The sequence below is a fragment of the Molothrus ater genome, unplaced genomic scaffold (genome assembly GCF_012460135.2).
Source record: "Molothrus ater isolate BHLD 08-10-18 breed brown headed cowbird unplaced genomic scaffold, BPBGC_Mater_1.1 matUn_MA215, whole genome shotgun sequence".
Taxonomy (NCBI): Eukaryota; Metazoa; Chordata; class Aves; order Passeriformes; family Icteridae; genus Molothrus; species Molothrus ater.
In genome coordinates this window covers 25,079-39,857 of record NW_023416738.1, presented here as the reverse complement: position 1 = coordinate 39,857, position 14,779 = coordinate 25,079, and the positions used below count along the sequence as shown (strand labels likewise).

General features: G+C 51.2%; 1 protein-coding gene across 1 annotated transcript in view; it reads right to left on the bottom strand.

The window, feature by feature from the left end:
* Positions 1-14,779, bottom strand: part of NCOA1 (nuclear receptor coactivator 1) — a 48,764-nt gene that overhangs the window by 16,103 nt on the left and 17,882 nt on the right. Inside the window, exons 15-18 of the mRNA XM_054518435.1 lie at positions 10,946-11,376; positions 8,264-8,371; positions 4,298-4,739; positions 1,044-1,197 (exon numbers count right to left, since the gene is read on the bottom strand). Of these exons, the coding sequence (XP_054374410.1) occupies positions 1,044-1,197; positions 4,298-4,739; positions 8,264-8,371; positions 10,946-11,376 (1,135 nt within the window). The remainder of the gene's footprint in view (positions 1-1,043; positions 1,198-4,297; positions 4,740-8,263; positions 8,372-10,945; positions 11,377-14,779) is intronic.

Sequence of the window (14,779 nt, the reverse complement as noted above, 5' to 3'; positions counted from 1 at the left end):
ATGGACATTCCCAATGGATCATTTCAAAGGGGGATTCCAGGGGATAGTTCCAGAGGACAATTCCAATGGACAATCCCAAAGGACAATTCCAATGGACCATCAAAACCCGACAATCCCAATGAGTGATCCCAGCGGGAAAAAAATCCCAAGGGACAAAATCCCAATGGACGTTCCCAATGGACAATCCCCCACGGACAATCCCAATGGGCGGCTCCAATTCCAACAGACAATCCCAGCGGACAATCCCAACGGACGATCCCAGGGGACGATTCCAATGGACAATTCCAAAGGATAATTCCAATGGGCAATTTCAAAGAATGATTCCAGTGGACAGTTCCAAAGGAGAGTCCCAAAAGATAATTCCCATGGGTGACTCCAATGGACAATCCCAATGGATAATTGTCCAATGGACAATCCCAAAGGACGATCCCAAGGGACGATCCCAAGGGATGATCCCAATGAGTGACTCCAATGGACGATCCCCCCAGTGGATGTTCCCAGTGGACAATCCCAACGGGCAATCCCAATGAGTGACTCCAATGCACAATTTCAACGGATAATTCCAAAGGATGATTTCAACGGATAATTCCAAAGGATGATTCCAATGGATGATCCCAATGGGCAATTCCAATGGGTAATTTCAAAGGACAATCCCAATGGACAATCCCAATGGACATTCTAATGGAAGATTCCAAAGGACAATCCAAACGGACAATCCCATGGACTATTCCAACCGACAATCCCAATGAATGTTCCCAATGGCCAATCCCAATGGACATTCTAATGGATGATCCCAAAGGACAAGCCCACCGGCCAATCCCAACGGCCGACCCCACCGACCGATCCCAAAGGGCGATCCCAACACCAATCCCAACGGCCGATCCCAACGGGCGACCCCAACACCAATCCCAACGGCCGATCCCAACGGGCGACCCCAACACCAATCCCAACGGCCGATCCCAAAGGGCGATCCCAACAGCCGATCCCGAAGGCCGATCCCGCAGGCCGACCCCGTGCGCGGTTCCGGGGCGGTTTTCCCTCACCCGTTGTTGCCGACGTTCCCGGCCTGCCACGGCTTCAGCTCGGGCGATTGGTATCCGGGCGCGGGCGGCGCCGGCGGCAGCTGGGGCGACACCAGGGGGCTGCCGGGGCTCAGCGCCGGCGCGAATCCCGACGGATCGCTCTGCTGGGCCAGCCCTGGCAGCGCCGGAATCGCCGTCACCGGGAGGGAATTCCGCCCCACGTTCCCACATCTCCCACCCACCCCCATCCCCACCCCCATCCCCATCCCCATCCCCGGGGATTTCCACTCCATGGATTGGGGGCTCCTGGGCTGGGCGGGAAGGGAGGTGGAATTCCCGTCCCGACAATTCCCTGGGTGCTCCAAGGTTTTCTTGGATGTTCCCGGGGGGTTCTCTGGGAATTGCTTCCCAAATCCCTCCCCTTTTTCCCAGGGAATTCCCTCCATTCCCAGCTCTCCCAGCCTGGCATTGGATCCATCCCCATCCCAGCTCCTCTCCGGGAAGGAATTTTGGGAATTCCCTGGGAATTGGAGATTCCAGGAAGGGTCTCCCTTCCCTTCTCCATCCCCAAATCCCATAAAAATCCCCCGGGATGGATCCTGAGTGTCCTGGATCCCAGAATCCCAGAATGGTTTGGGATGGGATCCATGGACCTTCAACCCCATCCCATTCCAACCCCAAAATCCTGGGATTTTCCAGCCTTTCCTTGGGACGCCCCCAGGGATTCTCTGGGAATTCTTTTCCAGCCCCTCCCGGCTGGGAATTCCCAAAATTCCTCCCCAGTCTCCTCTTCCATTCCCACTTTTCCCACCCTTCCCATTCCCATCCACGGGAATCTGTCTTCCATTCTCTCCCAGCTCCCAGCCTGATTATCCCAAATATCCCGAATATCCCAAATGTCCCAAATATCCCGAATACCCTGAATAACCCGAATGCTCCAAATATCCTGCACATCCCAAATATCTCGAATATCCCAAATATCCCAAATATCCCAAATATCCCAAATATCCTGAATATCCCGAATATTCCGGATGTCCCAAATATCCCAAATATCCCAAATAACCCAAATATCCCAAATATCCCGAATATCCCGAATATTCCGGATGTCCCAAATATCCCGAATATCCCAAATAACCCAAATATCCCAAATATCCCGAATATCCCGAATATTCCGGATGTCCCAAATATCCCGAATATCCCAAATAACCCAAATGTCCCAAATATCCTGAATATCCCAAATAACCCAAATGTCCTGAATATCCCAATTAACCCAAATGTCCCAAATATCCTGAATATCCCGAATAACCCGAATATCCTGAATAACCCGAATGTCCCAAATGTCCCAAATAACCCAAATGTCCCAAATATCCTGCACGTCCCGAATATTCCAAATATCCCGAATGTCCCAAATATCCTGAATATCCAGAATATCCCAAATACCCCAAACACCCCGAATATCCCAAATACCCTGAATACCCCAAACACCCCAAATCCCCTGAATGCCCCAAAACCCCTGAATGTCCCAAATGCCCCAGACCCCCCAAACCCCTCGCACACCCCATCCCCCCCATACCTGCCCCCGGCCATTGGAAGAGGCTCCTGAATATCCCAAATGTCCTGAATATCCCAAATACCCCGAACACTCCAAACCCCCCAAACACCCCAAATGTCCTGAATATCCCAAATACCCCGAACACTCCAAACCCCCCAAACACCCCAAATGTCCTGAATATCCCAAATACTCCGAACACTCCAAACCCCCCAAACACCCCAAATGTCCTGAATATCCCAAATACCCCGAACACTCCAAACCCCCCAAACACCCCAAATGTCCTGAATATCCCAAATACCCCGAACACTCCAAACCCCCCAAACACCCCAAATGTCCTGAATATCCCAAATACCCCGAACACTCCAAACCCTCCAAATATCCCAAATGTCCTGAATATCCCAAATACTCCGAACACTCCAAACCCTCCAAACACCCCAAATATCCTGAATATCCCAAATACCCCGAACACTCCAAACCCCCCAGACACCCCAAAGCCCTGGGCACCCTGTACTGGAAGAGGTTCCTGAATATCCCAAATCCCCTGCGTATCCCAAATACCCCAAATCCCCCGCACACCCCGAACCCCCACCCTGCCATACCTGCCCCCGAGTCCTGGAAGAGGTTCCTGAATATCCCAAATCCCCTGAATATCCCACGCAAACGCTCCAAACCGCCCCGAATACCCCAAACACCCCCCCAAACAACCCAAACCCCCAAATCCCCCAAATCCCCTGAATATCCCAAATATCCTGATTATCCGGAATATCCCAAATTCCCCAAACCCCCTAAATCCCCCAAACACCCCAAACACCCCAAATCATCCAAACACCCCAAACACCCCAAACGCCCCTCACACCCCAAATACCCCACACCCCCGTACCTGCCCCCGAGTACTGGAAGAGGTTCCTGAATCCCCCAAACACTCTGAATCCCCCAAACACCGCAAACACCCCAAATCCTCCAGATACCCCAAATCCCCCAAGCACCCGGAGCACTCTGAATCCCCCAAACGCCCAAAATCTCCCAGATACCCCAAATCCCCCAAATACCCCAATGCACAGCCCGTACCTGCCCCCGGGTACCGGAAAAGGTTCCTGAATCCCCCAAACGCCCTGAATGCCCCAAATCCCCCAGATACCCCATAGGCCCCGTACCTGCCCCCAGGTACTGGAAGAGGTTCCTGAATCCCCCAAACGCCCCAAACGCCCCAGATACCCCACAGGCCCCGTACCTGCCCCCGGGTACCGGAAAAGGTTCCTGAATCCCCCAAACGCCCTGAATGCCCCAAATGCCCCAAATCCCCCAGATACCCCACAGGCCCCGTACCTGCCCCCGGGTACTGGAAGAGGCTCCTGAATCCCCCAAATCCCCCAGATACCCCAAGGCACACCCCGTACCTGGCCCCGGGTACTGGAAGAGGCTCCTGAATCCCCCAAATCCCCCAGATACCCCACAGGCCCCGTACCTGCCCCCGGGTACTGTAAGAGGTTCCTGAATCCCCCAAACACCGCGAACGCCCCAAACGCCCCAAATCCCCCAGATACCCCACAGGCCCCGTACCTGCCCCCGGGTACCGGAAGAGGTTCCTGAATCCCCCAAACGCCCCAAATCCCCCAGATACCCCACAGGCCCCGTACCTGCCCCCGGGTACTGTAAGAGGTTCCTGAATCCCCCAAACACCACGAACGCCCCAAATCCCCCAGATACCCCACAGGCCCCGTACCTGCCCCCGGGTACTGGAAGAGGTTCTGCTGCATCCCTGCCGGGCCCATCCCAGCTCCGTAGGGCGCCGCTGCCGCCGTGGGCGCCGCCGCTGCCGTTCCCATCACGCCGCGGCCCCCGAGGCCCCCGCGGGTCCCCAGCGCCGCCTCGGGGCCCCCAAAGGCGGCGGCGCCGCTCGTACCGAAGGCGGGGGGGAACGGGAACTGCGGCTGCTGCGGCTGCTGCTGCTGCTGCTGCTGCCGGGGCGTCCCCAGGGGCGTCCCCAGGGGCGTCCCCAAGGGGGCTCCCAGCGGGGAATTCCCGAAATTCTGCGGCTGCTGCTGCTGCTGCTGCTGCTGCTGGCGCATGAGGAGCGCGCGCTGCTGCATCAGCTGCCGCTGCCGGTGCTGCTGGCTGTAGAGCTCCCGCTGCCGCTGCGCCAGCATCTGAGCGTTCAGGGGCGGCTGTGGGACGGGATGGGGGTGAGAGGTGAGGGGTGAGGTCTGTGCCCCAAAAAAATCCCAAATTCCAGCCAGGAACCAGCCCTGGGGAGCTGCTGTGGGATGGGGGTGAGGGGTGAGGTCTGTGCCCCAAAAAAATCCCGAAATTCCAGCCAGGAACCAGCCCTGGGGTGGCTGCTGTGGGATGGGATTGGGGTGAGACGTGAGGGGTGAGGTCTATCCCTCAAAAAATCCCAAATTCCAACCAGGAACCAGCCCTGGGGGGGCGGTGGGACGGGATGGGGGTGAGAGGTGAGGGGTGAGGTCTATCCCCCAAAAAATCCCAAAATTCCAGCCAGGAACCAGCCCTGGGGAGCTGCTGTGGGATGGGATTGGGGTGAGACGTGAGGGGTGAGGTCTATCCCTCAAAAAATCCCAAATTCCAACCAGGAACCAGCCCTGGGGGGGCTGTAGAGCTTCACCAGCATCTGAGCGTTCAGGGGTGGCTGTGGGATGGGATTGGGGTGAGAGGTGAGGGGTGAGGTCTGTGCCCCCAAAAAAATCCCAAATTCCAGCCAGGAACCAGCCCTGGGGGGGCTGCTGTGGGATGGGGTGAGGGGTGAGGTCTATTCCCAAAAAATCCCGAAATTCCAGCGAGGAACCAGCCCTGGGGGGGCTGCTGTGGGATGGGATTGGGGTGAGGGGTGAGGGGTGAGGGGTGAGGTCTATTCCCAAAAAAATCCCAGAATTCCAGCCGGGAACCAGCCCTGGGGGGCTGCTGTGGGATGGGGGTGAGGGGTGAAGGGTGAGGTCTGTGCCCCAAAAAAATCCCAAAATTCCAGCCAGGAACCAGCCCTGGGGGGGCTGTAGAGCTTCACCAGCATCTGAGCGTTCAGGGGCGGCTGTGGGACGGGATGGGGGTGAGAGGTGAGGGGTGAGGTCTGTACCCCAAAAAATCCCAAATTCCAGCCAGGAACCAGCGCCGGGGGGCTGCTGTGGGATGGGGTGAGGGGTGAGGTCTGTGCCCCAAAAAAAATCCCGAAATTCCAGCCAGGAACCAGCCCTGGGTGGCTGTGGGATGGGATTGGGGTGAGAGGTGAGGGGTGAGGTCTATTCCCAAAAAAATCCCAAAATTCCAACCAGGAACCAGCCCTGGGGGGGCTGTGGGATGGGATGGGGGTGAGGTCTGTGCCCCAAAAAATCCCGAAATTCCAGCCAGGAATCGAACCTGGGGGGGTTCTTGAGAGGGTTTTGGGATTTGGAAATGGGAAAATTCAGATTGCAAACTGTAAATCAAAAATTCGTAACTAAAAGGCGTCCTGAACCCCAAGCACCTCGAATCCATCCCTAAAACCCATCCCAAACATCAAACCCCAAATCAAAAATCCACCCCTAAAAGCCATCCCAAACATCAAATCCCAAATACAGAAATGCATCCCTAAAACCCATCCCAAACATCAAACCCCAAATCAAAAATTCATCCTCACCCTCACCCTCACCCTAACCCTAACCCTAAAAGCCATCCCAAACCCCAAATCAAAAATCCCAAATCCATCCCTAAAAGCCATCCCAAATCCCACAGCAGAAATCCATCCCTACAATTCATCCCAAACCCCAAATCAAAAATCCCAAATCCATCCCCAAAAGCCGTCCCAAACCCCAAACCCTGAATTCTCAAACCCCAAAATCCCAAACAACCCTGCACCCTGGGGTACCTGCAGCTGCTGCATCGCTGCCCTCATGGAGATGCTCACCCCAAACCCACCCCAAACCCCAAATTCCAAACCCACCCCAAACCCCAAAAACCCCCCAAAAAAAACCCATTAAAAACCCCAAACCCAACCCAAACTTGTGACTGCTGCTGCTGCTGGAGCCCTGCCCGCAGGGAGATCCCAAACACAAAACCCAAACCCAAAACCCCAAAAACCGCAAATCCTGAATCCTCAAACCCCAAACAGCCCAAATCTCAATTCCCAAATCTCAAACCCCATCAAAACCCCACCAAAACCCCATAAAAGCCCCAAACCCCTCCGTTGTTACCTGCGGCTGCTGCTGTGGGATCCCAGCGCGCAGGGAGATCCCAAACCCCAAACCCCAAACCCCAAACCCATCCCAAATCTCAATTCCCAAACCACAAAAACCCCAAAAATCCCCAAAAAACCCCATAAAAGCCCCAAACCCCCCGTTGTTACCTGAGGCTGCTGCTGTGGGATCCCGGCATGCAGCAAGGGCCCCATCCCCACCCCATCCCAAACCCTAAACCCCAAAAACCCCAAACCTCAAATCCTGACTCCTCAAACGCGAAACACCCCAAACCAACCCCAAAACCCCACAAAAACCCCATAAAAACCCCACAAAAACCCCAAACCTCCCCGTTGTTTACCTGGGGCTGCTGCTGCGGGATCCTGGCCCACAGGTGAGAGCCCCAAACCCCAAACCCTCCATATCTCAACTCCCAAATCACAAACACCCCAAACCACAAACCAACCGTGAACAAATCCCAAAACCCTGTAAAAAACCCCAAAACCCCGTAAAAAACCCCACAGAAACCCCAAAATTCCCCGTTGTTACCTGGGGCTGCTGCTGCGGGATCCTGGCCCACAGGTGAGAGCCCCAAACCCCAAACCCTCCACATCTCAACTCCCACATCACAAACACCCCAAACCCCAAACCAACTGGGAACAAACCCCAAAACCCTGTAAAAAACCCCAAAACCCCGTAAAAAACCCCGTAAAAAACCCCACAATTCCCCATTGTTACCTGGGGCTGCTGCTGCTGTGGGATCCTGGCCCACAGGTGAGAGCCCCAAACCCCAAACCCTCCATATCTCAACTGCCAAATCACAAACACCCCAAACCACAAACCAACCGTGAACAAACCCCAAAACCCCGTAAAAAACCCCAAAACACCGTAAAAAATCCCATAAAAACCCCATAGAAACCCCAAACGTCCCCGTTGTTACCTGTGGCTGCTGCTGCGGGATCCCGGCGCGCAGCGAGAGCCCCAAACCCCAAACCCTCCACATCTCAACTCCCAAATCACAAACACCCCAAACCCCAAACCAACTGGGAACAAACCCCAAAACCCCGTAAAAAACCCATAAAAAAACCCATTAAAAAACCCATAAAAACCCCACAGAAACCCCAAAATTCCCCGTTGTTACCTGGGGCTGCTGCTGCTGCGAGATCCCGGCGTGCAGCGAGAGCCCCGAACCCCAAACCCTCCATATCTCAACTGACAAATCACGAACACCCCAAACCCCAAACCAACTGGGAACAAACCCCAAAACCCTGTAAAAAACCCCAAAACCCCGTAAAAAACCCCACAAAAACCCCAAAATTCCCCGCTGTTACCTGGGGCTGCGGCTGCTGCTGCGGGATCCTGGCCCACAGGTGAGAGCCCTGAACCCCAAACCCTCCATATCTCAACTGCCAAATCACAAACACCCCAAACCCCAAACCCACGGCAAACAAACCCCCAAAACCCCATAAAAAACCCCCAAACCCCGTAAAAAACCCATAAAAAGCCCAAAACCCCCTGTTGTTTACCTGGGGCTGCTGCTGCTGCTGCTGCTGCGGGATCCCGGCGCGCAGCGAGAGCCCCACGGGCGCCCCGAAGTGACCGAGCAGCGCCGCCTGGCGGTTCTGCTGCAGCAACTGCAGGCAAACGGCGCAAGGGGTTTTTAATGGCGTTTGCATCGGGGTTTTATGGGGTTTTTATGGGGTTTTTATGGGGTTTCTTGGGTTTTTAGGCAGTTTTTTGAGTTTTTATGTTTTTTGGGGGTTTTTTAATGGGGTTTTTAATGGGGTTCCATGGGGGGCTTTGGGGTTTTTAATGGGGTTTTTAATGGGGTTTTTGGGGTTGTTATGGGGTTGTTAATGGGGTTGTTAATCGGGTGGCTTGGGGTTTTTAATTGGGTTTTTAATGGGGCGGTTTTGGGTTTTAGTGAGGTTTTTAATGGGGTTTTTATGGGGTTTCTTGGGTTCCTATGGGGTTTTTTTGTGTTTTTATGGGTTTTTAATGGGGTTTTTAATGGGGTTTTTAATGGGGTTTTTAGGGGGTTTTTAGCAGCGCCGCCTGGCGGTTCTGCTGCAGCAACTGCAAGCAAACGGCGCAAGGGGTTTGCATGGGGTTTGCATGGAGGTTTGGGGGTTTTTAATGGGGTTTTTATGGGGTTTTTAATTGGGTTTTTAGGCAGTTTTTTCGGTTTTTATGTTTTTTGGGGGTTTTTTAATGGGGTTTTTAATGGGGTTTTTGGGGTTTATATGGGGTTTCTTGGGTTGTTATGGGGTTTTTTGCGTTTTAATGGGGTTGTTAATGGGGTTGTTAATGGGGTGGTTTGGGGTTTTATGGGGTTTTTAATCGGGTTTTTAATGGGGGGGTTTTGGGTTTTAATGAGGTTTTTAATGGGGTTTTTATGGGGTTTCTTGGGTTCTTATGGGGTTTTTTGTGTTTTTATGGGTTTTTAATGGGGTTTTTAATGGGGTTTTTTGAGGTTTTTATGGGGTTTTTAGCAGCGCCGCCTGGCGGTTCTGCTGCAGCAACTGCAGGCAAACGGCGCAAGGGGTTTTTAATGGGGTTTGCATCGGGGTTTTGGGGTTTTTAATGGGGTTTCTGGGGTTTTTATGGGGTTTCTTGGGTTTTTAGGCAGTTGTTTGGGTTTTTATGGTTTTTTTGGGGTTTTTTAATGCGGTTTTTAATGGGGTTTGCATGGGGGTTTTGGAATTTTTAATGGGGTTTCTGGGGTTGTTATGGGGTTTTTTTGGCGTTTTTATGGGTTTCTAGGCGTTTTTATGGGGTTGTTAATGGGGTTGTTAATGGGGTGGTTTGGGGTTTTATGGGGTTTTTAATCGGGTTTTTAATGGCAGGGTGTTTGGGGTTTTTATGGGTTGCAATGGGGTTTTTAATGGGGTTTTTATGGGGTTTCTTGGGTGGTTATGGGGTTTTTTGCATTTTAATGGGGTTTTTAATGGGGTGTTTAATGGGGTTTTTAGGGTTTTTTTGGGGTTTATTTTGGGGTTTTAATGGGTTTTTTTGGGGTTTTTAATGGGGTTTTTAATTGGGTTTTTAGGGGTTTTCTGCGTTTTTATGGGGTTTTTAGATTTCCTGGTTGTTATGGGGTTTTTGGGGGGTTTTTAATTGGGTTTTTAGGGGAGTTTTATGGGTTTTTTGGAGGTTTTTAATGGGGTTTTTATGGGGTTTCTTGGGTTCTTATGGGGTTTTTTGTGTTTTTATGGGTTTTTAATGGGGTTTTTTTGGGGTTTTTAATGGGGTTTTTATGGGGTTTTTAGCAGCGCCGCCTGGCGGTTCTGCTGCAGCAACTGCAAGCAAACGGCGCAAGGGGTTTTTAATGGGGTTCCATGGGGGTTTTATGGGGTTTTTATGGGGTTGTTATGGGGTTTTTGCATTTTAATGGGGTTTTTTTGGGGGATTTTTAATGCGGGTTTTTTGGGCTCTTTATGGGTTTTTTAATGGGTTTTTTAGGGGGTTTTTTGGTTTTTTTGGAGGTTTTTAATGGGGTTTTGATGGGGTTTCTTGGGTTGTTGGGGGGATTTTTTGGGGGATTTTTTTTTAATTCTTTGGGGTTTTTGGGGGGATTTTTTGGGGCATTTTTTTAATTCTATGGGGATTTTTAGGGGATTTTACTGGAATATTTGGGGGGATTCTTCTGGAATTTTTTAGGGATTCTACTGGAATTTTTGGGTTTTTTTCTGGAATATTTTGGTGGATTTCACTGGAATTTTGGTGGGTTCTACTGGAATATTTTGGGGGATTTCACTGGAATATTTTGGGGATTTTATTGGATTTTTGGGGGATTTTATTGGAATTTTTGGGGGATTTTACTGGAATATTTTGGTGGATTTCACTGGAATTTTTGCGGGATTTTCTGCAATTTTGGGGGATTTTACTGGAATATTTGGGGGATTTCACTGGAATTTTGGGGATTTTATTGGAATTTTTGGGGGATTTTACTGGAATATTTTGGTGGGTTCTACTGGAATATTTTGGAGGATTTCACTGGAATTTTGGGGGATTTTATTGGAATATTTTGGTGGATTTTACTGGAATTTTTGGTGGGTTCTACTGGAATATTTTGGGGATTTTACTGGAATTTTGGGGGATTTTGCTGGAGTTTTGGGGGATGTTACTGGAATATTTTGGTGGATGTTACTGGAATTTTTGGTGGGTTCTACTGGAATATTCTGGGGTGTTTCTGGGCATTTCCTCACCTGCTGCTGGCCCTGCAGGCGCTGCTGCAGCTGCAGCCGGAGCTGGTTGGGGGCGCTCGGGGGGCGGCCGAGCCCCGGCCGGGCCATGCCCAGGGCGGCCCCGGGGCTGTTCTGGAACGTTCCGCGCGCCCCCCCCGCAGCAGGAGCGGCCGCGGCAGGAGGAGGAGGAGGAGGAGGAGGAGGAGGCGGCGGCACGGCCACGGGCACGGCTCCGAAGGGGCCCTTCTGCCGCAGCACGGCCGGGAACGCGCCCGCAGAGCCCGAGGAGGAGGAGGAGGAGGAGGAGGAGGAGGAGGAAGGAGGGAAGGGCTGGGAGAACATTCCCGGTTTGGGCTCCAGGAGCAGCGGAGGCGGCGGCGCCGGGGCCGGGTGGGGCTGGAAGCGATCGCTCAGAGCCTCCAGGCCCCCGCCCTGAGGGACGGAAACGCGGGATCAGAGGAGGGAACGGCTCGGGAATCCCAATCCCAAAACCCCCTGGGATCCCAAAATCCCCTGGGAGCCCAAAACCCCCTGGGAGCCCAAACCCCCTGGGAGCCCAAAATCCCTTCTGTAGAACCCAATCCCAAAACATCCTTGGGATCCCAAAATCCCTTCCATAGAATCCAATCCCAAAACCCCTGGGATCCCAAAATCCCCTGGGATCCCAAAATCCCTTCTGTAGAACCCTATCCCAAAAAAACCTGGGATCCCAAACCCCCTGGGAGCCAAAATCCCTTCTTTAGAATCCAATCCCAAAACGCCCTGGAGCCCAAAATCCCTTTGGAACCCAACATCTCCTTGGATCCCAAAATCACCTTGAAATCCCAAAATGTCTTTGAAATCCCATCCCAAAATCTCCTTCAGATCCCAAAATCTCCTTCAGATCCAAAATCCCTTCTTTAGACTCCAATCCCAAAACACCCTTGGATCCCAAAGTGTCCTTGGAATCCCATCCCAAAATCTCCTTGGGATCCCAAAATCCCCTCGGATCCCAAAATCCCTTGGGATCCCAAAAATCCCTTAGAAATCCCATCTCAAAATCTTCTTGGATCCCAAAATCTCTCTGGATCCCAAAACCCCTTGGGTTCCCCAAACCTCCTTGCAACCCAATCCCAAAATCTCCTTGGATCCCAAAATCACTCTGAAATCTCATCCCAAAATTGCCTTGGAATCCCAAAATCCCTTCGTTAGAACCCAATCCCGAAATACCCTTGGATCCCAAAATCTTTCTGGAATCCCATCCCAAATTCTCTTTGGATCTCAAAATGTCTCTGAAATCCCATCCCAAAATCACCTTGGATCCCAAAAACCCCTTCAGATCCCAAAATCTCCTGGGATCCCAAATTCTCTTTGAAATCCCATTCCCAAGTCCCTCTGGCTCCCAAAATCCCTTTGGAGCTTGATCCCAAATTTTCTTTCAAGGCCAATCCCAAAATCTCCTTGGATCCCAAAATCTCCTTGGGATCCCAAAATGTCCTTGGGATCCCACCCGAAAATGTCTCTGGAATCCCAAATTCTCCTTGGATCCCATCTCAAAATCACCTGGGATCCCAAAATCCTTTCAGATCCCAAAATCCCTTTGGAATCCCACCCCAAAATCCCTTCGGATCCCAAAATCCCTTCGGAATCCCATCTCAACTCCTCTTTGGATCCCAGCATCTCCTTGGATCCCAAAATCCCCTGGGATCCCAAAATCCCCTCTTTAGACTCCAATCCCAAAACACCCTTGGATCCCAAAATCCCTTGGGATCCCAAAATCCCTTCTTTAGACGCCAATCCCAAAACACCCTCGGATCCCAAAATCCCTTGGGATCCCAAAATCCCCTCTTTAGACTCCAATCCCAAAACACCCTTGGATCCCAAAGTGTCCTTGGAATCCCACCCCAAAATCTCCTTGGATCCCAAAATCCCTTTGGAGTCTGACACCGGAATCTTCTCGGAACCCAAAATGTCTTTGAAATCCCATCCCAAAATCTCCTTGGGATCCCAAAATCCCCTGGGATCCCAAAATCCCTTCTTTAGACTCCAATCCCAAAACACCCTCGGATCCCAAAATCCCTCGGGATCCCAAAAATCCCTTAGAAATCCCATCTCAAAATCTTCCTGGATCCCAAAATCTTCCTGGATCCCAAAACCCCTTGGGATCCCCAAACCTTCTTGGGATCCAATCCCAAAATCTCCTTGGATCCCAAAATCTCTTTGGAATCCCAAAATCCCTTTGAAATCCCACCTCAAAATCCCTTCAGATCCCAAAATCTCCTTGGGATCCCAAAATGTCCTTGGGATCCCACCCGAAAATGTCTCTGGAATCCCAAATTCTCCTTGGATCCCATCTCAAAATCACCTGGGATCCCAAAATCCTTTCAGATCCCAAAATCCCTTTGAAATCCCACCCCAAAATCCCTTCGGATCCCAAAATCTCCTGGGATCCCATCTCAACTCCTCTTTGGATCCCAGCATCTCCTTGGAGCCCAAAATCCCCTGGGATCCCAAAATCCCCTCTTTAGACTCCAATCCCAAAACACCCTTGGATCCCAAAATCCCTCGGGATCCCAAAAATCCCTTAGAAATCCCATCTCAAAATCTTCCTGGATCCCAAAATCTCCCTGGATCCCAAAACCCCTTGGGTTCCCCAAACCTCCTTGGAACCCAATCCCAAAATCTCCTTGGATCCCAAAATCACTCTGAAATCTCATCCCAAAATTGCCTTGGAATCCCAAAATCCCTTCGTTAGAACCCAATCCCGAAATACCCTTGGATCCCAAAATCTTTCTGGAATCCCTTCCCAAATTCTCTTTGGATCTCAAAATGTCTCTGAAATCCCATCCCAAAATCACCTTGGATCCCAAAAACCCCTTCAGATCCCAAAATCTCCTTGGATCCCAAAATGTCTTTGAAATCCCATCCCAAAATCTCCTTGGGATCCCAAAATCTCCTTGGGATCCCAAAATCTCCTTGGGATCCCACCCTAAAATGTCTCTGGAATCCCAAATTCTCTTTGGATCCCATCTCAAAATCTCCTTGGGATCCCAAAATCCCTTCTTTAGAACCCAATCCCAAAACACCCTGGGATCCCAAAATCCCTTTGGAACCCAACATCTCCTTGGATCCCAAAATCACCTTGAAATCCCAAAATGTCCTTGGAATCCCATCCTAAAATGTCTCTGGAATCCCAAATTCTCCTTGGATCCCATCTCAAAATCAACTGGGATCCCAAAATCCTTTCAGATCCCAAAATCCCTTTGAAATCCCACCCCAAAATCCCTTCGGATCCCAAAATGTCCTTGGATCCCAAAATCCCTTTGAAATCCCATCCCAAAATCTCTTTGGAATCCCAAAAATCTCTTAGAAATCCCATCTCAAAATCTTCCTGGATCCCAAAACACCCTCGGATCCCAAAACGTCTTTGGAATCCCACCCCAAACTCTCCTTGGATCCCAAAACCTCCTTGGAGCCTGATCCCAAATTCTCTTTCAGGACCAATCCCAAAAAACCTTCTTTGGATCCCATCCCAAAATCACCTTGGATCCCAAATTCTCTTGGGATCCCAAAATCCCTTTGAGCCCCATCCCAAATCCAGCTCAGGAAGCTCCTTTTCCCCATTTGCCCCCAGGTTTTTTCCCTTTTTTTTCCCCCGTCCTTCCCCATTTTTTCCATTTTTTCCCCATTTTCCCCATTTTTTCCCCCCATTTTCTCCTATTTTCTCCTTTTTTTCCCCATTTCTTCCACGGCTTTTTCCCTGGTTTTCCCCATTTTTTTCCCCATCTTGCCCCCATTTTCCCCCCATTTTCCCCTTGACTTTTTCCCCATTTTTCCCCCATTTTTCCCTTTTTCCCCCATTTCTTCCCAGATTTT